Genomic DNA, 27,251 nt, shown 5'->3' with positions numbered 1-27,251 from the left:
CCCCATCGCTCGCTGCGATGCAGGAGCTGAGCCCAGCGAGGGCAGGCACCTGGAGAGCCGCATCCCCCCTGCCCGCAGCCCCCTCCAGCCGCACCAGCGGGGCAGAGATGTTCAGAGCTCAGCCTCCCTCTGGATTCACCCCAGCAGCATCGTTTTGGCAGCGGAGCTGCGGCCCCGAGTTGCCATGACACCGTGCGGCCCCCGGGATGCGGCTGCGGCTCGCTGCCCTCGCTGACCCGCTTCCCCCGGGGATTTTGGCGTCTCACCCACGCGCCCGTCGCTCGCAGGCAATTACCTGCTCTGATTGCTCGCCCTCGCCCGGCGCCGCGCAGATAGGTGCTTAGATGTGTTTTAATCAAGTGAGTGACGCAGGCGGAGGGGACTAGGCGAAACATTTCTGTCCTTGTCTCCTCGCCGGGTAAATGACGGCTGGGAGTTTAGTGAGCGTGGTACGTTCTCGTTCGGGTGGGTTTAGTGGGTTTGGTGGCTGAGCGGGTTGCGATGTGTTTAGAGACCATTTGGGTGTGTTTGGGGTGAAATGGCTGTGGCTTGACCTCCAGCCCCGGCCCTGGGATCTCTGAGCACAGTCGATCAGGACTCGCACCCTGGAATTCCCAAGGCTTTGTGCATGATGTGTGGAAATGGCAGGACTGGAGGCTTTCCTGGGGCTCCTGCCAGGACTGTGCTTCGCTCCCCAATGCGCCGCTGAATCCCACGGAGTGCATCCATTGATGTCACTTCAATCGATACAGCCTTGTTTCCTGCCGGGCCGTCTCAGGATGCCTTAGCGACAGGCTAAATGCATTCACCATCATCACTCTGGGCATTAACAGGCACTCAAGTAACAAAGCCAACAGAGGTGATTTGTCCCAGGTGATGCGTGCTGGCAGGCTGGTGTGGGGAAGTTTCCCGGTGGGTTTGGGCACAGCGATGGTTCGCATCGCTTTGATTTCCCTGCATGAGCCCCAGTGGGACAGGTTTGTGCCGGGGAGGAGCAGGGTTAGCGATCCTGCGCCTACAAGCCCCAGGGGAGGAGGAGGCAGTGAGCACCCTGCACCCTTCAAGGTGCTTTTCTGCCCGTGTTATCCTTTTAGCTGGAGGTTGAATCCCCCAAAGCGGCGACTTGTGCGTCTCCTACAGCAGGCAGGGTGAGTGGAGCTGCCTGACAAATGACACACGACAAGGACTTGGAGTTAACCGCTTTCAAATTCATTATGGCTCCAAAAGATTGGCTTGAGCAAGGTGAATGATTTAAGGTGCGTAATGAGTTGGATTTATCCTCCCTTTACTGCCGCTGAACGATCTGTGAACAAGCTTTGATCTCCGCATTACAGCCATTACCCAGATTTGTCAGCAAAGGGGGGTTATCTGAGGACTGCTGCCCATTTGTGTCTGTGTCTCAGTGGATGCTAGCGACCGTCCCGACAGGACAAGCGCCAGCTTCTCTGTGCTCTCAGAGCAAATACCTTCAGTGCAAACACATTTCCAGCTAGCCCTGAGTGCCAAAACCAAAGAGGAGGCGTTCAAATGGCACGGCGCAGCCCGGGCTTTGCAGCAGGTCTCTGCTGTGCACAACATCCAGCGAGGCCAGAGCCAGGAGCTGTGCCCAGCTCTCCCGATCTCTGGCCGTGCAAGGCAAAAAGCATTATCCCCACGTTGGGAAAGAAAAATACATCCTGCAGCGGCCGCTTGGCTTTCGCACGCGCTGCCCAGGGTCCGTTTGGGGTCTCGTTATGGTTATTTTACGTTTTATAACAAACAAGCGGGATGCAGTTATTCCAGTAACTCAGGCTAATCCTTTCTTAAACAAGATTTCTCTGCAGTCAGCCCGATCTCCGAAGACATGTGCCAACTTGGTGTCTTTCAGGCTGAAATATTGCTTCTGGGCTGCGTGTTTGTGGTGCTGGTGGGGAGGTATATATTTCTGAAGTGCAGCTGCCTCATTTTGTTTTACAATTCATAAGCAAACGAACCCAAATGATCCAGTGCAGTATGGGCACTAAAAATAGCTTTAATCAATCAACTTTTTAAAAATAAGAATGTTCCTTAAAATTATGCCAGCACCAGCCAGCGCTGCCTCTCGGGATTTGTGTTCTGAGTCATTTTTCTTGCAGTTCTGTTCTTTCTTCTTCTTCTTCCTTTTTATTTTTTTCCCCTGCTCCTATTTACCAAATATCGTCGAGTCCGGACTGTTTTCCATTATTTAGCATAAAGGACGAGGTGGATATTGCAGGCTTTTAAAGCTATTTTTGTCACTTGTAGCGTGAGGTGATGGGAAGTGTTACCGTAGCTCACCGGGATGTGGGCAGCACCCCGAAATAGGTACGAGGCACCTTCACTTCGGTGTTTTTACACCAGAGCTGCTTCCCAGCTGTGCCCGAGCCTGTGGGGTGGCCTGTCCGTCTGTCAGGGGGCACAGACGGGTGGATATGGTGGCTGTACTCCATGGGATGAGGCAGTGGTGGTGCCCACCCTGTGGTCCTGCTCTACCCCATCCTGGCCACCCGTTCCTGCAAGCACTTTGGTGCTCCAGCGCTGTGCCAGAGCCTGGCTGCCACCTCATGGGGTGGCTGCTTTTGCACGCAGAGGGGCAGCCTCGCATCCTCGGGGTCTGCTGGGCTGCTCGGGGTCCCACCGAGCCCTCCCGAGCCCTCTCCTGCCTCCCAAGGGCTCCTGCAGCCGGTTGCAGCCCTGCCTCTGCCAGGGACGGATGCTGGGCTGGGCGGTTTGCGAGCGGGTCCTTGGGTTTCCAGCTGGCCTCGTTTCTGAATGGAAAATAAGGCTGTGATGTTGCACAGCAGGAATTACATCCCCGAGTTCTGCTGCCTTCCTATGAGAAGTGCATGCCCAGCTCACCAAGAGCGGTCCGAAAATCCCCGTCTCTCAGATGTGTGTGTATATATATACGTGCATGTGTGTATATTTAGTGCATTAGTCACATCTTCGACTATAAAAACTGAAACTTCAGTTGGCTGCTGCTTCTGTAAACATATGTTCTGCTTGTAACTATAACTTGGCTTTTATTGCTGTGTGCTATTCCTCAGCATCGCGCGCGGTACGTACAGATATGGTAACGGCAATAAGCGCAGTACTGCCAAATCCAAGCATTTAAAATAACGGGTTAAGTCTCCAAAATCCCCTGACTGGCTTAAAAATAATAAGATTATGTGAAAATAGTAAGCATCACGAGCCTGTCTTGCTGCTTTCCAGTGGCTGGGCACTGGGCTCCCGCCTCTCGGGGGCAGCTTTGCCGGGAAGCTGCGGCAGGTCCCCCCGCAGGACCTGGGCTTTATCAGCACATCCTTCGTCACGAGGCACGGGATGAGAGCAAGGGGCTCTGTGACACAGCAGAAATACGGCCCCGGCGTTTTTACTGTGTTTATTGCAGACATATTTTTTGAATTAGAGTGATGGATGGTGGAGATTATCCCCTGGAATATGGTGAGGCGCTGGCTGTGCTGCGGCATGGAGCAGACCAGCGCGTTAGGAGATGTCTGAGCCCTCCCCGTGCCCGCTCCTCTGCATTTGTCTGTGCTCGTTACGTGGAGAGGAGAAACACCTGATGCAAAGGCAACGGGATACAAACCAGGACTGCAGGCATGGCAATCCACTGTGAACCCGCGCAGCTTTAAACTGGGCATTGAAAACCTTGCTTTCTAGCAAGACTAGCAGTTCCTTTTCAAGTCTTTCATTTTTACAGTTAAGGCCTTCAAATTTTTAAAGAAAATGTTAGACTTTCACCTGCAGGCCAAGAAATCCCCATATAACATTGCGCAAATGTGTAAGCATCTTGAAGTCTTCCAGAAACAGGAACTATCCACATGGTTTTGCTGGCTGGCGTGCACGAAGCGGAGATCCGAGCTGCATCGCTGAGCTCATTTCACGTTTCTGCCTGTGCCAAGAACCAGAGGTTTACGGGGGGAAGAAGCTGGGGGAGGCCGGGATTGCATTTGGGTTTTTCGATGAAGCAGACTCATTCTTTTCTTCTGCCTGCAGCCTTCCACGCCGCGGTGTGAAATAGCACAAACCATCTCCGGAGGAGCTGGAGCCGACCGGCCCGGCTGGGGCTGGGCTTCAGTTGAATTCAGTCCATGGCTAAGCTGGCTGAGCTGAACGAGTGCAATGCTCGGGAAAGACACGGCTTACTTCTGCGCCTGCTTAGGTTCGTGCTGCTGCCATAAACCCGGTGGAATTAAGGCTCTTGTAAAGTGAGATGAGAGGGTCAGCCCTGGATGACTGGGTGCTGAAGTTCTCCAGCTGCCTTTCGTCCTTGTGACGAGCTCGTGCGGGCAGGTCTGAGAAGTGCATTACGAAGAGAGAGGGGAAGACATGTTAAATCAGAGGCCAAGTACAAACTTTTTCTCAGGTAACCCTTACTGGATTAAGGCAACTTGTTCGTGCCCCGCTATAAAATGCCGTACCACCTCAGGCTGCCTGTCGTGAGGTGCCAAGCGGCTCTGATGTCCCGTTCCGCTCTGCACCAGCAGAGAGCTGTTTTAAAGACCGAAACAAAAAAAGTGTTCCTGTGTTTGCTAGCTGGATTCCTTAACTAATTGGCAATATTCTTAGGAGACGAGCGAGTCTTGCTGTGCAGCTGCCTCCGTGCCGGGTGAGCCTGCTCGAGCCCTGCTGCAGGGCTGCGGTCAAAGGCAGGAGGTGCTGGGGCAGGACACGTGCACAGCTCCCGTGTGGTTTTATTTTGGTTTGCCTGTTCCTCACACATGCTCTGGCATTAATACCGGGGGCTAGGTGATGTGGTGCCAGTGACTGGCCCAGCTCTTTGCTCTGGGCTCCTTCGGTTCGGTTTTGCTGCTGCAAACACTCAAACTGTCTTGAGTGCCTGCATCAACATCCATTTTAATTCCCACCTCTCTTTTTAGATCAAGTCAAGTGTAGTTGGTAAGGATGAGCCGGTAAAGACCATCTATACTGGCATGGCAGAGGGTCTTGGCCATGCTGGGGCCTCTTCTGGCAACCAGCACCCTTCATCCTCAAGCCAATGGTCTTCCCTGGAGGTGAATTTCATAAATCCCTGTGAAAATCTGCCAGAGAGCATCAGCGCCAGAGCTTGTGCCAGCAGCAGGTGCTACCAACAGACTTTGAAGGCAGGATCCCCTTTCTGCATTGCCGCTTCCAAACTCAGGGCTGGATTTTGGCACAAGAGACTGCTTCGACCCCGCAGCACGGAGCAGGCCCCGGGCACTGCAGCCGCCTGCCCAAAGGGCATTCGGGGGATTTGAGCTTGGCCCAGATATTTTAGGTGCCATCACCTTGGAAGCTGCAGCAAAGGCAGAAACATTGGGTGTCACCCAGGAGGCCTTTCTGTGCTGCGGGACTTCTGTTTTCATCCAGGTCTTTGCTATTCGCACTGGCACAAGAGTCAGACTTTTTTTCACCTTTTCCCTCCCCGTTTTTCTTTTCTGAGCATTTTCCTGTCATTATCAGAATAATGGGACTTTTCTTCCTTGCTGGGCATTCTGAATTGACCCAGAGGATGCTGTGCAGAGGCACCCAGTGCAGTCGCACCCTGCAGAGCAGCACCACCTCTGAGGTGGGCTCCGGGGCCTCCCGGGGGTGGGGTGGCTTCAGGGGGGGCTCTGGGAAAGTGGTCACCAAGGGCTTAAAGCACAGCTTCGGAGCCAGCAGCAAGGAACTGGGGACTGAACTGAAGTTGCCTCAAATATCTGTGCGGTGGAGGGAGGATTAGTCCGTCAGGGCAGAGCACTCAGGGTAATCCTGCTTTTGAATCAGGGAGCAGATCACCGTCATTAATCTGATATGAAAATAACTAGGGCAGGGGCTTAAAGCCTTTATAGGAGCCACAGGAGGAGGAGGCGGGCTGGGGAGCAGGCGGGACCCTTTGGCTCGGCACCTCCAGCCCCAGCACCTCGGGAAGGGACGGGCAGCAGGGACCGGGGAAGCATCCTGGGAAGCATCCAAGCTAGGAGCGGGGGCTTCCTCCTCCCTCTTCTGCTCCGTTCTCCAACTAAAGCAGAGCTGTTCCCACACTGCATTTCCTTCTGCTTTTTCAGACTTTTCTTCAAAGGCAGAACAAGTTTTCTTATGTCTCTTCTCCATCGCGCGGCTGTGGCTGACCTTGCCTGGCAGCTCCGACAGCCTCTAAACATCTGTGACCACAGAGTAGTGCGAGAGCCTTTCTTTTTTCCTTCAGAAAATTGAAACAACTCTTCTGGCTTCCTGAAAGACACCGAATTCAGCTTTGGTGTTAGACGGGCCGGTGACAGTGGCGTTTCTGTCTTTATGGAATCAGGGCTCTTGTTTCAGCTCCAGTGACAGTTCTCGTGCAGGTGATTATTTACACACAGCAAGGTAAAACCACAGTTAGGTAATTTAGAAGAAAGAAAGAAGTTTTCAGGGCTGTGGTGAGCAGGGCACCTGAACAAAGGCACCTCGGGTCCTGGGTGGCTCAGCAGGACAGGGGCTCTGCTTCGCAAGTATCTCCAGCCTTAGGTTTCAGCTGATCCTCTGAAATCAAAGCTCAGGGACAGATGCTGGGCCCAAATGGCAGGCAGATTTTCTGACTATATTCTTTTTAAAGTGTTTGTGATTTGGCATCAGGATGAGAAAGATCTGAGCAGCAGACAAGGCTGCCTGCTCTCCTGAGGTCTCCCTTCGGCACCAGCCGTGCCTCTGCCTTGCTGGGGACAGGCTTTTCCTTGTTGTATCTTCAAATCAAACGTCGCTGTCGAAGCTGGTCCTCTCCAATGATTCACTTCTGACAAATCAGTGTTTTCTAATGGGAAACAAAATCTAATTCTTGTTTGGTTCTGCTAGAAACAAGGGCTGGGGTGGCAGAGAGCAGGACTGAGAACAGCAACGGAGCAAGGAACCCTCGGTGGAAGGGGGATTCGAAAGCCTCGTTCGCCCTTGCAGTGGGGAGAAGTCCGGGTTATATGAGCTGCAATGCTTTCCCCAGTGCCACAGCAGTGCAGGAGCAGGGTTAAAGCCAAACAAGCACATGGCCAACACGCTCCCCTCCTCCGGGAGAAGCAGACCTAATCCATCAGCACAGTTACACCTTTTTTTTTTGTTGTTAGCAGTTCAATATCCACACGCTTTTCTGTGTTGGCTTTTTTTTTTTTTTTTTTTGCTTTAGAGGGAAAAAAAATCCCCAAGTATAATAAGTGAAACGAATGCAATTGCAGGCACCCTGGGAATAGTCCAGGAGCCGTGTTTACAGGGAGTTCCACATGAATCCCATCAAGCAATGCAAATATTGTAAGGAGGATGTGGCCAGGGGTTAGGTTTTGTTTGGGTCTGACGTGGGCTGTTTTCTCTGTGGAGCAGGATTACCACTCTGCTTCTAATTAGTTGAAAGGGAAGGAGAGCCAGACAGCCCCTAAAAATGTCAAAAATCAGGAGGAAGTCGCTGAAGGGAGGGAGAAATGAAAACGAGCCGAGGCTGGCATTTCCGCAGCACACAAGTCCACTGGGGCTGTGGCCAGGGGCTTCACCTCCTCCGGCTCCTTCTGCGTCGCCGCCAGGGGAACCTGGGTTTTTATTTATTTGTTCAGTTGTTTGTTCACTTTATCCCATGCATTTCCACTGCAGACAAGTGGGTTTCCAAGTATGATGTGTCTGGTCCCCAGCATGGGCTCCAAGGGGCTCCTGGCTCTGAATTTTCCAATTAACCCCTCTCTGAAACAGAAAGTGGTGGACCAGGCAGTGAAATCTTCCTCTCCCTCGTGCTCTGCTGCCTTTGGGTGCCTCTTGCTGAAGCCAGTGCAGGAGGGCATAGGTAGGTAAAGTCCTCCTGAAAGCAGGGTTGGACCAGATGACCTCCAGAGGTGTCTTCCAATCTAAACCATCCTGTCATGCTGTGAAAGCAGCAAGGGTAAATAAGGTAGGGTGGGTTTTTTGTTTTGTTTTGTTTGGGTTTCCAAAGTAGGTTTTTTTGTTTGTTATCAGAAATAAGACAATGCTCTTCTTTCTCCGTGAGCCTTTGTTCACATACGCTTGTGTGTTTGAAGGCATGAACGTTTGTTCATACACAGATGTTTCCAGTTATTTCCCCAAGAACAGTTCTCTCATTCATTCTTAATTTGTGAAACTCCTGTTTAGTTCCCCCCAAATTTTTTTTAGTTATTTTTAATAGTCATATCAGCAGCAGTAATCATAAGCTCTGGGCCTATTTTGTGCTGATGCAAATCACCACTTACTACACAGAAACTATTAATGTCGGTGCAGTTGAGCACGGGTGGGTCCTGTAAGGCAATGCAGCCTTTTTTTTTTTGGTGACTGCGGGTACATCCAGCCTTGAAACCTTTTCTCGCCTTTCTCGGTCTGTGCTGTGCAGCCTGCCTGCATCTGGGATTGCAGCACGTCTTCGTGGCTGCCCCTGCAGCTTGTGTTGGTCGTGCTGGCTTTGTTTTGCTTACATCCTTCATAATGCGGAGCTCAGTCGGAGTCTGCAGCATCTTGAGGCTGGGCACTGATGCAGGAAGGAGACAGGCAGCGTTGAGCACCCATCCCTTTGTCCTGGGACGGAAACAAGGAGCAAGGTTGGAGTAAGGAACAAGTTGCGAGCCTGTTTTCTGCTGGTGCTGGTGCCTGAATTCACTCATTTCTCTTTGCCTTGCTTTCTTTAGCTTGGCAATGACAGAGGTAATGCTAGCAGACATTTTGGGTGATTCAGTGGTAAAACCATTTGAGATCTGGAGGTGAAATTTGCTGTGGGAGGAGGACAGAGGGGGCTGTGCTCTCTGCTGCCCCGTGGCATGCACGAAATAGCGAAGAGGATGGGGGGGCTTCAGATGGAAAACGTGGCTTGGTGCCTCACTGGGCTTCTCTGACTTCGCTGCTGTGGAGGAAATGAGAGACATCCTTTGTCCCTTCATCTCAACAGGAATGCCTTCCAAGGCCCTTTCCTCAATTGCCAAAAACTTCAAACTGTAGCAAATCTGGGATGTTTGGAAGTGTTTTTTAGCTTGTGTGAGAAGTGAAAGGTTTTTGACACGTAAACCGTGCGGTGCCCCGACTTCCCCCTTCCCGCTGCCCTCTGAAGCATCGTGTGCTCTCCTTAACGCCCTCCTCTCACCTGGTTCGAGCACGTCAGCATGCTGGTCATCCTCCTGAACTGCGTCACCCTGGGCATGTTCCAGCCCTGCGAGGACGTGGAGTGCCAGTCGGAGCGCTGCACCATCCTGGAGGTAAGCTGAGCTCTCATTCCAGCACGGCCGGCGCCGCGGGGACCCCCTTGCTGCTGTTCCCACCCCAGCCACATCGCTGCCGGCACCTCTTGGCTCGCTGCAGCACAGCCTGGGCGATGTGGCACCGGGGACTTGGCCACATCAGTCCTTTCTTCATGAATAAAAAAGCACAGGATGGGCCTGTGCCCACCCGCTTGAGCACAGCATTGCCAAGTGCCAGGATACCTGGCCTTTGGGAAATGCATACCCATCTGAGCTTGCAGGCCCTCGTGCCCAGGCTGCTGTGGGGCATCTCGGTTCTCGCTTCATCCCTCCCCGCGTCCTGGCCGTCCCCTCGCTGCCATATGCCCGCAGGGTTGGTTTTGGAAGCGCGTCCCGGCAGCATCTGCTGCGTGGGCTGCACCTTGGCGCGGGGCTGCCCGCAGCAGCTCGGCTCGCAGGCTTGGAAGCAGCTGCTCGTGCCACCAGCCGAGGCTGGCACTGCCGACACGCGGTGCTGTAACGCTCCCGGTGCATCCGAGTCCCTCGTGTATCTGCTGCTTTAATTCCTTTTCGGTGTCTGAGCAGTACAGGGAGGCCCGTGGGATCCTTCCAAGCAACACCTCCTGCCCCTTTCAGAGGTTGGTCCAGAGCTGTCTGCTGCTGCCAGGAATAGCAGAGTTTGTCATCAAACCCTCTTTCAGCCTTAAAAGAGGATCTGTTAATTGCAGAGCCAAGTAAACCAGATGAATTGAGAAGCCACTAGGCATTGGTTATGGAGTAAGATAAATTTTGGGTAACTGTTGCCACAGGAAACATCCACCTTAGGGTTTATCTCAGGGTCAGGCTGAGGGTTGGTGTGAAGCAGCACCCAGGGGTGGCTTGTCCAGCTCCTTCAGCAGGACATGTCACACCGCATGCAGCAGGAGACCCTCCTGCCTGCCATTTGTCTGCCTGTATTTACCCACGTGGGACTTTGGAAGATGCACATCCCTGGCAAAATGCCTGTGCAGACAAAGGGAATCCCACCTGGACGAGCAGAACAAACATGAACTCCTTTGTGCAGGCATTTGGATGCCAGTTATTAAATGAACTGAAATAATAGAGCAAAACTTCAGTGTAGTTTATCAAGGGATAGGTAGGTCGACAAATCCATCAGCTAGAGTCGTTCCCTGTGTGCAGCAGAAGTGCCTTCGTGGTCACTGCTGCAGCCTCTGCCTGGTGCCCATGGTCACTCCCAGCTGTGTCGGGGTCCCTGGGTAGGAGCCTGGTCCCCTCTGGAGTCCAGGAAACCATCACAGGTGAAGCACATCCCCTGTGTTAGATGGGACAAATTCCTTCTAAGAGTTCTGAGCTGCCCCACCTGGAAACTCAGCTTGCACTGCAAGTTGCTGAGACCTCCCAAACCCAACCACGAGCTGATGCTGAATCGCAGAAGCTCTGAATGCCAAGAAAAACGCCCAGCCCGTATGATGGCGATGTTCTCCTGTCTTTGTCAATAGATTAACAGAAGCTGCTAATGCTTCCCAGGCAGTGAACCAACCGAGGAGCTACACTCGGGGCTTGCCATCACCCCTCAGGTATTGCAGGGCTTATGTCTGAGCTCAGCAGATGGCACGTTGGTCCTACTGCCTGGCCTTGCAGCCTCTGTCTCACGCTCGTGTCTCTGCTTTCCCCTTCTCTGATAAGAGAGCCCAGCAGAACTGACTGTAATAATCTTTTACTGGTCTCCAGGCGTTTGACGACTTCATTTTCGCTTTCTTTGCGGTGGAGATGGTCATCAAGATGGTGGCTCTGGGGATCTTCGGGCAGAAGTGTTACCTTGGAGACACGTGGAATCGCCTGGACTTCTTCATCGTGATGGCGGGGTCAGTAACAAAACCTCACAAACTTCCCTTTGTGGTAAAAGCCAGAAAACCCCGGAGAACCAAATCTGGAGGTTGTCCTGGCTGGTTTGCATGATGTCTGGTGAAAGCTGCCAAGCTGCAGCCAAGGCAAAGTCTCCTAAGTCTCATTTGGTTCAGCCTCTGGCAACCACGCCGGGTTACGGAGTGGGGTGTCAATGTCAGGGCAAAAGCCGCTGGGTTTCCAGCGGTGATCCTTTGGCCAGTGTCATCTGTCAAACCAAGTGCGTGCTGACCTAGCCCTTGCAGTGGCCAGTAGGTCCCAGTGCCCACCATTAAGGCTGCCTCTCATGAGGGGATGGGAAAAGCACACAGTGGCTCAGCCCCGTCTTGCTCTGTGGCACCCTTAGAGTGAGGCAGAGGGGCAGAAATCAGCCAAACAGGGAGAATCCAGCCCAAAAATCGGGTTCAGAAGCTTGAAATCCCAGTGCAAGGAGCTCTCCAGAAGCTGACCAGCAGCTGCTGTTGCTGATCCTCCCAAATTACAAGCACATGCACGTCTCCTGTAAACTTCTGTTGGTTTACATTTTAATACCGTCTCCCACAGCTGCTTATTTGTGTAGGATGTGTTAATAAATAGAAATAATTTATTTGCGGAATCACCCAAGGAGGATCTGGCTGCTTTTGACATCAGCTCATTCACACCCATAAGCGAGTGTACTGAAAACTTGGCAAGTCTAAAACTTTCTTCTATAAATAAATGGGTTTTAGAATCTCCAGGCTCTCTTACCTGCTTAGTGTACCCTAGGAAGGGATAGACTGCTTTAATTACAGAGCTCTGCCTTATTTCTGAATTCCTGGGTTTACAATGACCAGCCTGGGGTTAATTAGAACATTCCTGTAATATGTCGGGGGCATTTTTAGCCTTGCGTTAGTAATGTGCAGTCTTTTATGGAGTTTTGTTTTGCTCCATGTGATGTGTCTGGCGTACAACTAGGAATGGCCCTACTGCCTTGAATAAAACATGACTTCCCCGAGCAGAGCTTACATTGAACCGGTGCGTGGCTGCAGCCTAGGAAAGAAAAGCAAGAACAACAAAAGTTGTTGTTAATTCCTTTTTTCTTTCCAAAGCTGCTGCGGCAGCGTTTAAGCCAGAAGTAGCAGAAGAGGGGGGCTGTGGCTAAGGCAGAGCGCGGGGTCAGAAATCTGGTGTCCCTAACCAGTCCCCACCTGCAGGACGGGCTCTCCTGGTGGGCGAGCAGAGGATCCTGCATCATCAAACACATCATCGCAGCAGAGCAGGAGAAGAAAGGAGCACGTGCAGGCAGAAGGAAAGGCAGAGCCCTCTGCTCACACCTCAGAGCGAGGTTTTGGCACGGGGATCTCTGCTCGCACAGGACCTGGGGCGAGGGGGAAGGTGTCTGGTGAGTCAGTCTGGAAGCTTTCCAGGCCGTTTCCCTACCCTCCGTGGCTGGCATATGTTTGAGAAGAAGGAAAACCGCAGAAACACCACGAGACCCCAATGGGAAGCCCTGCTGCCTGTCTGGTGTTACTCAGGCTGAAGAGGAGAGGTGGAACGACGCCTTCTGTGCCTGATCCCAGCCATCTCCAGCTGATCTGGGTTTATTTGGGCCATTCCTGTGACACTGTGGCCAGTGATGGAGGGCAGGGAGGAGCTGTGCGATGGGCTGGGGCTGGGGGTCTTCTCCTCGCCCACCACCACCGTTCAACTCAGTGCCTGATCCTAAAACTGGAGGTGGCTTTTGCAGGGAGCTCACAGCCGGAATTACCAAGCTTCTTTTCCCAGCGAGTGGATGGACGTGATGCAGTTATTATGAGGCTTTTCTGATAAGAAGGGAAACAAGTGATACGCAGTGCTGCCTGCTTTGTTTGTCCCATTCAGTCTCCTTAAATAAGCTGATTTGGCTGACTGGCAAGTATACCAAAGAGAAAGAAGGGTAAGCAGGGAAACTACAAAATAAACACATCTTCTGCCTCTAGCAACAGATTGTGTCTGAAGTTTGTTCCAGCACTGAAAGCCCTTTCATGTTCTGCTCGCCTGAGAAATGTACCCTGGAAAATTTCAGACCGAATGCAGCTTACAACCTCTCAGTCTGTCCAGCAGCCAAGCTGAAAGCATTTCCCAGGCATCAGAAATGTTGTCCACGAGAGCTGAAAGCAGAGAGGTTTCTTGTGCATCCTGTCCCTGGAGACGCTGCGGGCTCATGTGATACGCTTCGGACGTCTTTAACTTGACAGCTGAAGGAATGGAAGCTGTTCGTGGCAGGAGACATCACAAAGGCTTGTGCCTCCAGTGCCTCCAGTGAGCCTCCAGTGCCTCCACTGTGCCTCCGGCACAGAGGCTGTGGGGCATCACCTACCAAGTGCCAGCCTGCCCCGACCTCCAGTCCCCGCATACCCCAAATTTCCTGCTCCGGCAGGTTTCCACTGGGGATTTTTAGGGTGTCCTTGGGTTAAAAGTGTGATAAAGGAACAGGACCCCAAGCTTCTCCGTGCCAAGGAACCGTTTGACATTTTCCTGAAGGCTTCAGGTGGTTTCACTGCTTTTAACAGGTCCAGTCTGGAACCCACCACAGTCAATCGAATGGTTCACGTTGGATTCGGTGGGTGTTGTAGGCACCAGTGGGCAACTTGCTTTGAAATCCTAAATGGAGTGTCATGGAAGTCTGAAAACATGGGGTCAGAAGGCCTGTTTCCTAGGCCACATCCTGGACTACTCATCTTTCTTCAGCCCTGTTGAAACTCCAAGTGAGGCCCCAAGAGCTGGCCCTGCAACATGCACGTGGCTGCGTGGGCTCTCTGGAGCACAAAAGCAGCTTCCACTGGAGCAGCCCATGCTCCTTTCACGTAATATTAGTACTTCAAAAACTGTATCAGTTAAAGTAAAATCCACTTACTCAGCCACCCGATAAATTGCCTGCCAGCCTGCACACCCGGGCTTCGGCACCGTTCATTGCAGGGACCCCAAACAATGGCACATCTATTGGTGCAAGGGCTGCTTAGAGCAGGCACCTGGTGCTGGCCCCAGCCCCATGGTGCAGGTGTGAACGGGTGTTTCTGATGGCTTTCCTGCCGGGTGGTCCTTTGTGCAGCTCCATGCTGCTTCCCACGGCTCTGCTCCGGCTGCGTAATGAACACACATCAGATTTAAAACCTGTTCTCGTGCCGTGCTGAGTTTTAAAGCTGTTCGCCATGTTCGGCTCAGGACAAGCTTTAAGGTCGGTTTGATTTTTAAAGCCATGCTAGCTACTTCAGAATAAAGTACCTCTGGGAGGTTATCACTAAATCAGCTCAAAATAAGCAGGGTCTCAGCAAGACAAGGCAAGGCTCAAGAGGCAGTCACCTGGGTGCCATACCAGGGATATGGTGGGGTTACACCAAGAAGATGCAGGCCAAGACAACAGAGAAGCAAATGTCAGAGAACCTGGAAACTCCCAGGTAAACTTTGCAGAGCAGGGCAAGGCACCAAATACAAAGTGCAAGGGCACCCAGAACATGGGCACCCAAGCAATGATGTGCCCGAGCAAGGCTGGCCCTAAACCAACCTCCTCCCTGCTTCACTGTTGCCTGAAATCCAGCAAATTTGGCTGGTTTTGCTTCATGGCACATAATAATTTTGGTCCGTCCTGGCTGGAGGATGCTTATTCTGAAAATCTCTCCACTGAAGCTTCTGCAGCTCCCAGGGAGAGCAGTTCTGCTCCTATTTGCCTTCCTCCTTCCATATCTGTTTGTTTATTTATATAAGGAAAAGCTCTTACTCCATGGCATCCAACAGCTTACTTGCAGGGTTGCTTTTGATGCTGTTATGTTATTTGAACAGGCGTGGTGAGAGATCTGTGACATATTTACAAGTGCTTCCCTGTAGTCAAGCTCATAAATTGTAATTACAGCCATGCTAACTAGCCATAACCCCATTAAAAAAACAACACTACACACATTTGCCACTCGTTGCTATAAAAGAGCAAGAAAACCGACTAAACTTAACGTCCTTCCCAGCCTGGGAGAGAAATGTTTATGCGAAACGGAGACGGAGCATGAAAAAGAAAATGTTCCCTATTCTTAAGAATAAAATGGAAACCACACTACTTTAATGTCATTTGTTGGCTTGGTTATTCACACTTGTGTCACAGGAGGATAGATAAGCTGGCGTGAAGATGCGCCGGGGTGCTAGCAGGGGGTGTAAGAGCAGAAGCATCTTATTGCCGTGGAGCTGTGCAGCGTCTCCCCGGGAAGGCTGCGGATGCACAATAAGCTAACGGGAGGGCGAGATGTGTGCCTGCGGGACCTCAGCAGCTATTGGGGAGTCCCAATTTCTGTGCCCCCCCCCCCTTTGCAGCTCCCTGTTGTGCCTGGAGCACACCCGCCAGCTGTCCCTGCACCGATGCTGCTTGTGGGGGGATTTGCAGTCTTCCAGAGGCTGAAATACCCCTGCTGGCCCGTATCGCTCAGTGCGAGCTGCTCCCCGACCCCAGGCAGCCCCAGCACCCAGGCACGGAGCCCCCCCGCGCCCTGACGCCTCTCCTTTTTCCCCGCAGCATGATGGAGTATTCCCTGGACGGACACAACGTGAGCCTGTCGGCGATCCGCACCGTCCGCGTGCTCCGGCCGCTCCGAGCCATTAACAGGGTCCCAAGTAAGTAACGCCTCCATCCGTGCCGTGCTGCCGGCTTTGGGGTCACCCCAGGAAAATCAGGGGGACAAAACCTCCCCTCCGGCTGGCTCCAAGCACCCTAAGCCCTGCCACAGCCCCTTCTCCTGCTGCTGGGAGCAAGTTCATGGATTTTCATTTTTTGACGGGAAGTCAGAGATCATTTATTATTACTAGTAAAGGGCAGGTGAGTAGAGCGTGTACCTGGGGGGCCAAGTTTTCGTGGCTGTTTTCCAACATTTTTGTGAGCTCTCAGGCAAGTAGCTCTTAGCTCCGAGTGCCGAGTAAATAACAAAGTTCCCATAAAGGAAGGGGAGAGATCAGTTCTAAGGAAGATCTTCTTGCCCTGGATAGGTTCATTTTTTCCTCTCAGCTATTTAAGGTCTTTCAGTCTCTTTGTGTTCAGGATTAGAAGCACAGCAGTCTCTGTTGTTGGTAAAATACCGCAGAGGGTTTGCTGTCATGTAGAACAAAATTGGGTTCATCCACAATAGGAAGTTCAAGTGGCCCCTAAATCCATTTTCAAGTGGCTTCAGCTGCTTGTCTTCTAAATCCAATTTGAAAGACGAACCAACAAGTTGAAATAATTTCCTGCCAGTACCAGCCGTCTGCTGAGCGACCTTTGCAAGGTACTAATTTCATAGCTCTTTCATCACTTTTTAACCAAAATCCACTCGATGCAAAATGCAGCAGCGTTGCGTAGAAATCGTATAGGTTCCTCACAAAACAAAAAAAAAAGTACATTTTAGGAGTTTTGAAGAGCATGTTCAAATGACACAGCCCCACCAGTCCTCGCTGAACATCCTGCTGAGATTAATTGCCCGTTATGTCGGCACGTCCAGAGACACCAAAACAAACTCCCCCAGATCGGTTTCGGTTCCAGTACTTCAGATGAACATGCAAGGGAACAGATGGATGTTTACGCATGGGAATCTTTGAAGTTTCTCTCTGAGCTCAAATTCTCTGGGATTTTTCTTTTTTTAAAAAAAAAAAATCTGTAAATTCAGCAGTGATGTCATTAGGAGTTAAAAACAAGCCAAAAAGAAATGAGAAGCTAAAAAGGACCTCAAAACCCTCCGGAGCTTTGATTTCCCAATGAGGTTTTGTTCACAGGGCTTCAGAGCAGCCCGACAGCACAACACAAAACTCGGCTGGACTGCGAGCAGAAGCCATTTTTGATGCTTAGATTGTTTTCTCTTTGTCAGAAGACAGGCGATAGAAAATCTTCGTTTTTTTGTTACTTATATGTGAGATTAAATCCGAAGAGCTAAACCCATTTTTGGAATTTCCTGGGCTTGGTGAGCAGCTAGGCTGGTCCTGCAGCGTTACCGGTGTCCTGAACAAGCGCCAGGCTGGGATTAGTATTCTTGGAAATATCTCGGTTCCTGGAGGGCAGATAATCACAGACTTTACTTGTTTATGAGACGCCAACTCCATCCGCTTTTCACTTCGGTACTTTCACTGTTTCAGACCGATGCCTGACATAATCCAGCGTCTGCAGAGAATGGATAGCGATAACCCTCTATTTTGTTGTATTTTTGGAGTTCCCAGCGATAAGTTACATCTCCGGTCTTTCATCCGTGGGGATGCTGCAGCTTAGCAGGGGATTACCTGGGACATCCCCCGCGCCCCGGCCCGCGGTGCAGCCTCAGCTCCTGCTCAGCACCATCCCCACATCCCCAGTGCCGGGATGCCGCTGGCTGGAGCGGGGTTTTCAGCTTGGTGGCAGCCACAGGACGACATCGAGCATATATGAATTAGGGCTGGGTCAGCGGAGACGAGCCTGGCATCCAGTTACAGGCACGGGGAAGCAGGGACCCATGAGAAATCCATGAGAAATTGCCCAGCGATTTATCCCCGTGATGCCTGGGCACTTTCCTGGGTTCCAGCCAGTGCTGTTAGTGCTGCGCTTCCAGGCATAATAAATTCACCCACAAGACTATTTCGTTTTTATTTTATTTGTTAAGAAAAGAAAGGAGAACCCCGGCCAATAAAAACATCATCTCTATTAGAAATTATTCCTTGGAAATAACTGGAAAAATATAATTTCTGCGTTTTATACATTTGGCTGGGGCTGTAGTTTGGGTTTTTTTTAGTAGTGGTCAGTGTTTTTTCAAGCCCATTTCACTGTTTTATTTTTATTTTTCTACTCTGTGGTTTAAACCGGGCATCACATGGAGTGGGAACAAAAAGAAATCCCGATCCTCATTTCAGCCCAACCGGTGCTCACGAACTTTTCCCATGGCACACTTGACATTCTGCTGAGAGCCTCGAGCACCCTGAGCGGATAGCGAACAGATGGATTCAATCCCGAGGATGGTGCCACTAAACAACCCGAAATACCACAAGTAGCTGAGCGGAAAAAAGTTGTCTGGCACGGGAAGATGAATTTTAACCATTTTTGGGAAAAAGTGGGTGAGGATATTGGCGAGTGGGGAAAAAAAGGAAGAAAAGAAGGAGAAGAGAAGTCCATCATCCTCTTTCCAGTGGGAATTGAGTCCTTTCTGCTTGTCTAAAGATAGATTTGCCGGGAGGTCTGAGGGGCAGTGCTTTGTGATATATGCTCCTTGCGGGGGCTTATGCCTCTGGCACCGCTGTTGCCTTGTCCCCACGGCCGGCACCGGTGTTGCGGTCACGGGGACGGCAGGGACATGAGCCGGGTCGCTTCCCCACGGGGTGCCAGCAGCACTGGGTTGGAGCTGGCAGGGCTGGCACGAGGCTGGCAGCCGGGACCGCGGCTCCTCGGCAGAGGCATCCGCTGCCGGCGCCAGCAGCGGGGAGCCGCGCCGGAGCCAAGGCGCAGCTGGGCACGGAGACCTTGAAAGGCTGTTGCCCCGGGATGCAGAGGTCATTAGTCACACCTAATTATTTATTAGCGCAGACATCTTGGCAGAGGTGCTTTAAAGACTCGTGCCGTGCTGACAAGGTAACGCCGGCTCCGGCCCCGCTTGGCTGCTCCGCGTTTCCGCTGGCAGAGCCACGCGAGGAGGGGGGCGGCGCGGCGGGGGGCTGCGGCTGCTGCCAGCGCTGCCTGCCCGCGGCCTCGGAGGCACTGGGGAAAGGAGGCACCATGTTCCTGGAGCCCCTGCTCCTCCCAGCACCCGGGGCTGGCTGGGTGCAAAGACCCCCTGGAAATTGGTGGGGGCAAGAGAGGGACGTGGCGGTGGCAATGATGCTCCCTAGCTGTGGCGGCTGGTGGAGAGCAGCATCCTGCTAGGGGAAATAGAGGGAAACAGCCCCAGGCAGGCAGGGAAAGGAGTTTGCTGAACAGCTTCTGAGCGGGACAAAATGCCTCCGAAGGCAGCAGGGTCACCAGTCTTACCCAGCGGAAGCATCGACTGCCATCATGCCATAAACTTGAGCCCTGCTCTGCAGAGCACCGCGCTCCCCAGGCTCGGTTTTTCATTTTATTCCTTTCTGTAATTTAACATTTGCCTTTATCAGTTGCTCTTTTCATTATTTCTCCTCTCATCAAATATCAGCTGTCGGAATGATGGCCGGTCGGTGTCTCAGAGATTCATTTAACCTCTGTTGAACGGCTGAGCAGCGAGTCGTTGTTCCCTTTTCGTTCCTGCTTTCTCCTTGAAGGTGCCCTGAGGTGCTCTGCCCAGTCCCTGCCTCCCCGCCCAGTCCGCAGGGAGCACCAGGAGCGTGCTGGATGGGGGCACAAAGGTTAACGGGGGCCCTGCAAGCTTCTCTCAGTGCTCCATCTTCTTATTTAGGGGGAGCCCTTGCACGGAAGTCAGTGTCCCTGGCAGCAAAGGAGTCGGGGCAGCCCCCACTTTGCCTGCCGGTTCACAGGGAGCCTTGCAGTGGTCTGGGACCGTCCAGGCAGGTCCCAACAGCACTGGGCAGTAGAAGGGAGCAGAGCCGAGAGCACTTCCTAGGGGAAAAAACATTTGTATCCCGCTTCTTGCATCAAAAAAAAGTCCAAATTTTCCCTGTCCCCACTGCTTGGAGCGTGAGCTGCTCTCAGCTGCCGGTGGTGGAAGCGGAGTCGCCCGTGGAGAGTAACCGCGGTTATCATCCTACACGAGGCTCCGCATTGTTTAGGGGAACAATTTGTGTGATTCATGTGAGGCGTTCAATATGTTTATAAATATATATTTTGACAATTCCTCAAGAGGCTGATGGTTTGCGGGGGCGTTTCTGCGCGAGCGGCTGTCTTGCAGCTCTGCCCGTGTCTGCGTGCTGCGGAGCGCCGTGTCGCTGAGAACATCTGAAAAGCCCACCCCTAGGCCCTCCCTTTGGAGCTGTGCTACGTTGGCCATTTGCCCCCTTGCTCTGTACTCTTTACCTTCCTTCTCAGCCTTAAGATTTAGGGGGAAATATGAAATTCAAAGCTAGACACCATAATGGACATGTCATCAGCGTGTGGGGGCTCAGGGGCCGTGGCTGTGCCTCTGGCCTCGCTCTGCCAGCATGTGGTAGCCTCTCGAAAGGGACAGGAGCCTGCTGTTTTGAAAGAAAAGTTCACAAGGATTTGATTTATACATCCAAGATCCTCTGCCCGAGATGCCCTGGCTGCAGGATGGAGCCTGGCAGCACGTGGGAACGTGTGATACTCGCGCTGGCCGCATCGAAGGGCTCCTCTAACCTGTCTTCTCCTTCTCCCCACAGGTATGCGAATACTGGTCACCCTGCTGTTAGATACTCTGCCTATGTTAGGCAACGTCCTCCTCTTGTGCTTCTTCGTCTTCTTCATCTTTGGGATCGTCGGTGTGCAGCTCTGGGCAGGGCTGCTGAGAAACAGGTGTTTCCTAGACAGGAATTTGGCAACGTGAGTACACAAAAGCCCCCTCCTTGTCATCCTTTCTCCCTCTGCCCTGGTGGATGAGCCCTGGTGGTGCGGGTTTTGTCACTCAGGGGGTGCTCGGAGCTGTCCCCCATCACCTCTAGCTCCCATTCCCCAGCCAGCGGGACCTGCAGCGCTCAGGCACCGCCGTCCTGCCCCCGGTTCTCGAGGTTTTGGGACTCAGAGCTCAAGTGCTTCTTGTTGGCAGGTTCCTGAGGGTTTGCAGTGCCTTTCTCGTGTTTTTCCCAAAGGACAAGGATGTTAGTGGTTTGGTTTATCTCTGACCGAGGAAGCTGAGATCCCTGACTCTGGGAATTTGAGGATTTGGAACAAACTAAAGCTCTGAAAATGGGTCTGGGAGGTCGCCCAGCGCACTGCACCTGCGGGCACGGGGTTAATTCGGTGCTCTGCCCACTGGAACAGGCAGTGACAGAGGCGCTGCTGAGACACCCCAATGTGCCACTGTAGGAGCAGTAAGAAGCATGACATGGAAAGGCATTAGTACACCGCTCTGTCTGAGCAGGCACCGGAGATGTGCAGGACACTCAGCCGCCTCTTCTCCTTGATGGACACCTCAGTTTTGGTTCTTCCAAGCTCGGCAACTGCATGGACCAACACCTCTGCCAGGTGCTGAGGGTGCTAATAGGCCTTAATTGCCTTAATGACCCTCGCCTGAGACCCCCTCCCCACCCTGGCCATGGCCCACGAGCTCTATTTAAGTCAGCCTGGGGGGTTTGGCCCTGGTTTGAGCAGTGCTGTAGGTGGGCCTGTTTCTGTCCCTGGCCCCTTTGTCTCCTGCCTGGGCTCCCTGGATGGGTTCTGGGCCTGGTTCAGCGCTTGCTAGGGCTTGAGCTGGCACAGGATGACCCTTGGCTCCTGGAGTGCCCCTTCAGCAGTGCCTTGTATGGCCACAACTTAAAATCCATCATCATAAAAACCATCAGCGCAACCAACGTCAAAGCCAAGTGCGGCTTGCCAGCGTCCCTGCAAGCTCCTGCAGGTGAGGAGGTGGGCCTGAGAAAATCCTTCCAGAAGGTCTCTTGTCGGAGGCTGCTGAAGATGTCAGCGGCTCAGAGGTGAGGAAGTGCCGGAGACCAGCTAATCAGGGTAGCTCTAGTTCAGTAGGAGAAGAGAGAACCTGTAATTACGTCTGTTTGTAATCATCTGCTGCCTAGTGCTTGTATTGTGTCTAGAAAATGAGCAGATATTATCCCTCAGCTCTACCCCGGGTCCTGTTCCTGCCTCTCCCTGATTAGTCCGGTGGCTTTCAGCTCTCCGAGCCTCTCTCTCTGCTGCAGACCATCCCTGATGACACTTACTCATCCCATCAGCGATGCTGAAAGGCAAAAAATCAATGAGCCTGCCATCTGCGTGTGCCTCCCCTCCCACATCTCCATGCTCCAAGCTGGCGAGCTCTCTCCTGCATCCTTGGCAGGGATCTGCTGGTCGCTGGGACCCTCTGTCACCTGCAGAAATCCGGGGGCTGTCATCGTAAAGCTGGGCAGGGATGGTCACGTTGCTGTATCGGGGGGCTGGCCCCGTGTGGGCAGAGCCTTGGAGCTGCCCTTAGATGAGAGGGACTTGCCCGAGCTCTTTGACCAGCCTTTTAAAATGCTGTGTGATTTCTTGCAAAATGGAGCTTTTAAATTAACCACGGAGTGATTGTTTGCTAAGTACAGATATTAAGCGGCCGGGGAGGAAAGCAGGCCGTTATGTAATGGCCATTATCAGCATCAAAGGTGTCGCAGGATCTTCTTATCAGGGTCTCAGCCCCATCTGCAGTGAAGTCGGGCTCCCTGTGCTAAGCCTCGGGAGCTGTTTGAGGAGGCAGGAGGTTTGTGGGATGTTCTCCTTCCTGCTTCACCATGGCTCTGTGCTGGCTCCTGGGCCCTTCAGGGGTATCAGAGAAACCCAAAATGTGCTCTGATATGGTCAGCCAGGCCGGAGCTGCTGTCTGGGTCTGTGTTTCGCTGGGTTAGCTTTAGACTTGAGAAACCCAGCAGGAAATCCCCATTCCAGGCATCGAGGTAGGGTTCACTGTTTCGCCCCTGCAGCAGCCTCTAACACCCCAACAGCAAAATTTACAGCACTGGCCCCAAAAGAGCAATTCCTCCTGCCCAGCAGTGAGATGCTGTCTGCTCACAAGACAGCATGGAGCTGCAGGCAAGGTCGAGGCCGGGGCAGGGCTGCAGAGGATCCATCACTTGCTCCATCCCTGCACGGAGCTGCTGCGCTTGGCATCGCTGCTGGAGAGCCCTGACCGACCGTCCCCTTCCAGGGAGAGCTGCCAGAGAATGAAAACTACAACAAAACCTTCACGCAGGGGCTGTAGGATTAAAGTAAAGCTCTGGTTTTCAATAGAAGTAAACAGAATAGAGCTCTGCGGGGAAGGAGGAATGAGACTCTGGCCATCTAGTCTCATCTGCCAAGTCCTGCTAAATCCCAGCGCTGTTGTCCTCAGCCCAAAGTAATGTTCATCAGTGCTTCAGCAGGCTGTGAGGAGATGGAGGGTGGACAGGCGCCCTGTGCACGTGGCTGGGGGCTGAGCAGATGGTGGTCCTGGTCCGGTTTTCCTTACAGTCCCAAGAAGGGGAAGACCTGGCTTATAGGCAGGGCTCACCGTGGTGGTGGTTCAACCCCTCCCAGATGAGACCAGCACTGCTTTAAAGCAAGGGAGAGCATCTGGACACGGTGCAGGTGCCAGGCAAGGAAGGGTCACAGCACCAAAGCTTTTGGGGAGTGAAGCAGATGTGAGCTCAGAGACCAGTGCTTCAAATGCAGTTTTTAGTCTGCTGCGTGCTTCTCTGCCCGCTTGCTGCCAGCAGCTTTCTGGGCCGCGTGGCTTTACAGCAGGCATCAGATGCAGGAGGGACTTTGATTTTGCCATAATTCTTCTTCCTGTGAAACCCTTTTAAAATCCCTTTTGAAAGACGGCTGCTTCAAGTACAGAAACTATTTTTAAACGTGGTACCTTCAAATTGAAATCCGGGGACTTCTTTGAGGTGCGCTGGAAATATCTGCCTTCCCCCCCTTTGAAAATTGCGCTGTTCTGACGCAGTGTCCCGCTGGAAGGAGGTGGTTTTGTTACGGGTTCTTTCAGCAGTGACTTTGAAGGAACTGCAGAGAGTTTCTGTGCTGTTGCACTCTGGTGAGCTGACGAGCAATAAACTGGAGCGGGGCGCTGCTGTGTCCCACAGAGGGCTCTGATGGCTCGGAGACCTCTTCAGTCCCCTGGGGACCTTGGTGGCCGGGCTGTTTCCCTTGTTACTGCACAGCAGTGGGGAATGGCAGCATCGGGATGGCCTCTGCTGCTTTATGAGCAAGTGCAGGAGGTCCTCAACAGTAGGAACTGGAAAAGGAACTAATTTCACATGGGGCTTTTTTGGGTTGGTCTGGGCTGAGAGGGGAGGGCTCGGCACGCTAATGTGGGAAGGGTGAGCGTTAGATCTGCGGTGTGTCTCCCCCACGCAGCCCCTCTGGCTGCCTGCTGCCAGCACGAGCTGCTGCCGTGGTAAATGAAGGAACGGGGTCACCCCCAGCTCGTCTGGGCTGCTGCTCCTGGGGCTGGGGTGTTATACAGAGGAGCGTTTTCCTCCCCATGGAGCCTTTCAGGGAACTCAGCGGTTTGGAAGCAGGAGAGGGGAGAGAGCTGTGAAGCACTTTGTATTTGTCTAATGCTGCAGGACAGTTATAATGTGAGCACTTCAGTCTTAATTAACTCTACCTGCTTGGCATTGTACTGCCTTTGGCTCCTTGGCTTTTAGAGAGCTTCTTGAAGGCGCATTCGGCCAAGGCAGACAGCTCAGAGTTTGAAAGGTACTTCTGGGTGTTGCCTAATTGCTCCTCCTGGCATCACTCTGTGCTGCGACGTTGGGCTGTCAGCAGGGTTTCCTCCAGAGAACAGCCTCCTCTCAGAGGGAACCGATCCTGCTTGGTGCTGAGTCTCTGCCTTTTCCCTTTCCCCCTCTGTTCCTCGGGAAGCTGAAGCAGGATTGTGCTCAGACCATGCACTGTGCTCCAGCCCTTGTGGGTGCTGTCCTGCATGGGAAGGCTGAGCCTGGGGGCAGATGGGGCAGGGAATTATTGTTCAGCCTCTCTTGGCATGGGAGAGAGCAGATTTTCCTGCTCCTTGCCCAGAAACTGAAAGAGGGAAATGCATAGGGAAGCTGCTGCAAGCCCAGAGAAAGATGTGCACTGGGCAGCTGGCCGAGAGAGGGGTGTTAATCCTTTCTAATGTGATAACAAGATCCATTCTGGGGCTTAGTTTCTCGTGACTTTTCCCTGGAGCACAAGGGTCTCACGATTAGTGGATTCATTACCATTAATGAGTTATTTGGACTATGCCTGTCGGTAAGGAACAGGGAAGTCTGACCTCTTGTGCACATGGAGGTAGGTGGTCTTGGCAGGGCGCATTCATTTATTTTGTGGATATTGAGGATTTTCTTTTTCTGCAACACTTGGCTTCTCATTCCTGCCATTCCTTCCTTCCTTCCCCTCTCTGGTTCTGCCAACACAGCCTTCAGAGGAACCAGAAAAAGGTCTTAAATTCGCAGTGCTTGCTGCCCAGTGGTGTGTCCCGTCCCTGCCACCCTGGCCAGACGGGTGCTCGTGACATCCCATGCCCAGGTACACAGAAGGGAGAAGAGCTTGAAAAGGGCTGGGCAGGAACTGGCCCCAGTGCAGTTGCTTTTGGCTTGTCAAGGGCAGGGCTCTTAGTTTGTGAACGATTTGGGGGGAAGTTGCAGAAATGAGCAAGGCAGAGAGAAGGGAGGATAAAACCTCAGCAGCAGAACCAAATCGAGCTTCATCCACCCTTTGCAATCAAGCTGTGCTTTATTTTCTTCCCACAGCCACCAAAGTGTGTCGTTTCCCCAGAGGGTCTGTGCCCAGATCTCTCTGCAGCTCTTCAGATCACAGCCCAAGGCAGCATGTCTGCAGGCAGTTTTTTCTCTTTCAGCCCAAGGCTTCCTAAACTGTGACTCACAGGCAGCAGCCTCTGAAATCTGCCTGTGGCTCATCACAAGCCTTTCAAGTTGCAGTGTGTAGTGAATAGAGGCATGGCACGGAGGGGACTGGTCCTGCAGCTCCCCAGCCTGGCTGCGTCCCCCCCTCCAACCAAGCTGGGTGCACGGGCTCCCGCGGAACTGGCTGGCACACTGCTCTGCAGCTCGTTGTGTCCCCATCCAGCCTGCCCAGCTGGGGAGGGCACATCAGGCGATGGGAGATCACCTCTGGGGGCTGAAACCTTGATGATGAATGTGGGCCAATGCATATCGGTCCTGCAGCTGGGAGGGCAGGCAGCTGCGGCTCCACGTGGCGCTGGGTGCCGTGTTATTGTGCTGCGGTGGGAGAGGCAGCTCGCAGGGGGCTCGGGTGTGAGCTCAGAGCAGAGCATCACGGTGACGCACCGGCCCTTCTGTCTGAGCGCTTCTTCCATGGGCAGCGTTCTTGGCACACGCCGCGTGTCTGCATCTGAACGCGAAACTGCTCCCGGGAAAGGAGCTTGTGCAGCCATAGCTGCTAATTACCCAATCATCCCTCCAGATGGTCCGTCTCCCTCTGCAAGTCCAGCTTTGCTCTGGGTAGAATCCTAATTACACTGGCCCACAAGCTGCGGTGTGCTGAGCCTTCCCATCCTGCCCGCTGCCAAAAGCCTTCCGTGATCAGGAAATGCCTGCTGCTGGTGTTGCTCTGGGATGTTGCTTCCAGGGCAGCGAAGGAAATAAGTTTTTGAGGTGTCCCACAGCTTCACCTGGCTCTGGAGCAAGTTTTCTAGTTCTAGTTTGGAAGAGTGTCACCTGGAGTGGCACACCCAGATCAAAAAGCCTTGGCCAGCATTGCTTTGAGGGAGCAAGAAAGAGCAAGAGATGTTCTGAGAGCACGTGGGTTCGTTGCAGGGCTAGGAGTTCAACGCGTAGCTTCAGCGTTGCAGGTTATGCTCCGTGAGGCCCCCCTCTCCCTGCTGTAAGCACCGGGCTGGGCGTTGAGCCGCCAGCGGGAGCCAAAGCTGTGGGTTTACATGAGGTATCACATCAGGAGTGGATGAGAACCGCGGGGACCTGCCCAAGCTGGAGGTCCGTGTGCTTTGACGAGGAGGTAGCACATGAGGCATCTCTCCTGCCATTGCGGCAGGGACTCATAGGGTAGCTTTGCCTGCAACCCACTGGGTCCTGGTTTCAAGAGTGGTGGAATCAGCCCTGGGGAAGCTTCTCGTAACCCTGCTGAATCGGGCAGTGCACGGCATAGTGCCTGGGCTCAGGGCTGTGCCCCTCTCACCACCACGGGGTGCAGAAAGCCCTGACCTGATGTCCCGTTGGAAAGGCTTCAGAGGTGCCAAGCACGCGCTGCTTAGCCTCTTGGGAGGAGGAGGCTGATGGACACGTACCTGTGGCCTGTCAAACCTGGGGGTAGCAGAAGAAGACGTCCTTCCTGAGGCTGGTGGGGCTGGGGCAGCCCTGCCTGGGCTAATCGCATCGCACGAAAGCCCGGAGAGCTCTCAGCACCCTCCTGAGTGAGCACAGCTGCAGCAGGTCAGGCAGACCCTGTGGCTGCGAGCGGAGATGTCCCAGGGGTGGTGGCAGCCCCACCACATCAGAGGGTGCAGGAGCCCTTTGCATCCGAGCTGATTGTACCCTCTGTATACCCACTGAGGCCAAAACAGCGCTGCAGGGGCTCTGCGTGCTGCTTGTGAGTCAGGAAAAGTTGCTCCTCGTGTTTCTCCTCCTACTCCCTCTGTTTCTTCTCTCAAGTCCCTCAGCTGTCTTTGCCCACAGTCTGTAGCACTCCCAGGCGCA

The 27,251-nt window shown here is 53.1% G+C and overlaps 1 protein-coding gene across 5 annotated transcripts in view; it reads left to right on the top strand.

The window, feature by feature from the left end:
* CACNA1H (calcium voltage-gated channel subunit alpha1 H) overlaps window positions 1–27,251 on the top strand; it is a 229,638-nt gene that overhangs the window by 97,216 nt on the left and 105,171 nt on the right. For 4 of the 5 annotated variants that reach the window (XM_080556039.1, XM_080556040.1, XM_080556041.1 and 1 more), the window contains exons 3-6: window positions 9,059–9,170; window positions 10,884–11,017; window positions 15,550–15,647; window positions 20,283–20,442. In XM_080556039.1, the coding sequence (XP_080412165.1) occupies window positions 9,059–9,170; window positions 10,884–11,017; window positions 15,550–15,647; window positions 20,283–20,442 (504 nt within the window). Of the gene's footprint in view, window positions 1–9,058; window positions 9,171–10,883; window positions 11,018–15,549; window positions 15,648–20,282; window positions 20,443–20,518; window positions 21,534–27,251 lie in introns of those variants that run through there. The other variant, XM_080556043.1, reaches the window with a different exon arrangement.

This window comes from Anser brachyrhynchus (genome assembly GCF_964034855.1).
Source record: "Anser brachyrhynchus genome assembly, chromosome: 15".
Classification (NCBI taxonomy): Eukaryota; Metazoa; Chordata; class Aves; order Anseriformes; family Anatidae; genus Anser; species Anser brachyrhynchus.
This window is presented reverse-complemented; position numbering and strand designations above follow the sequence as displayed.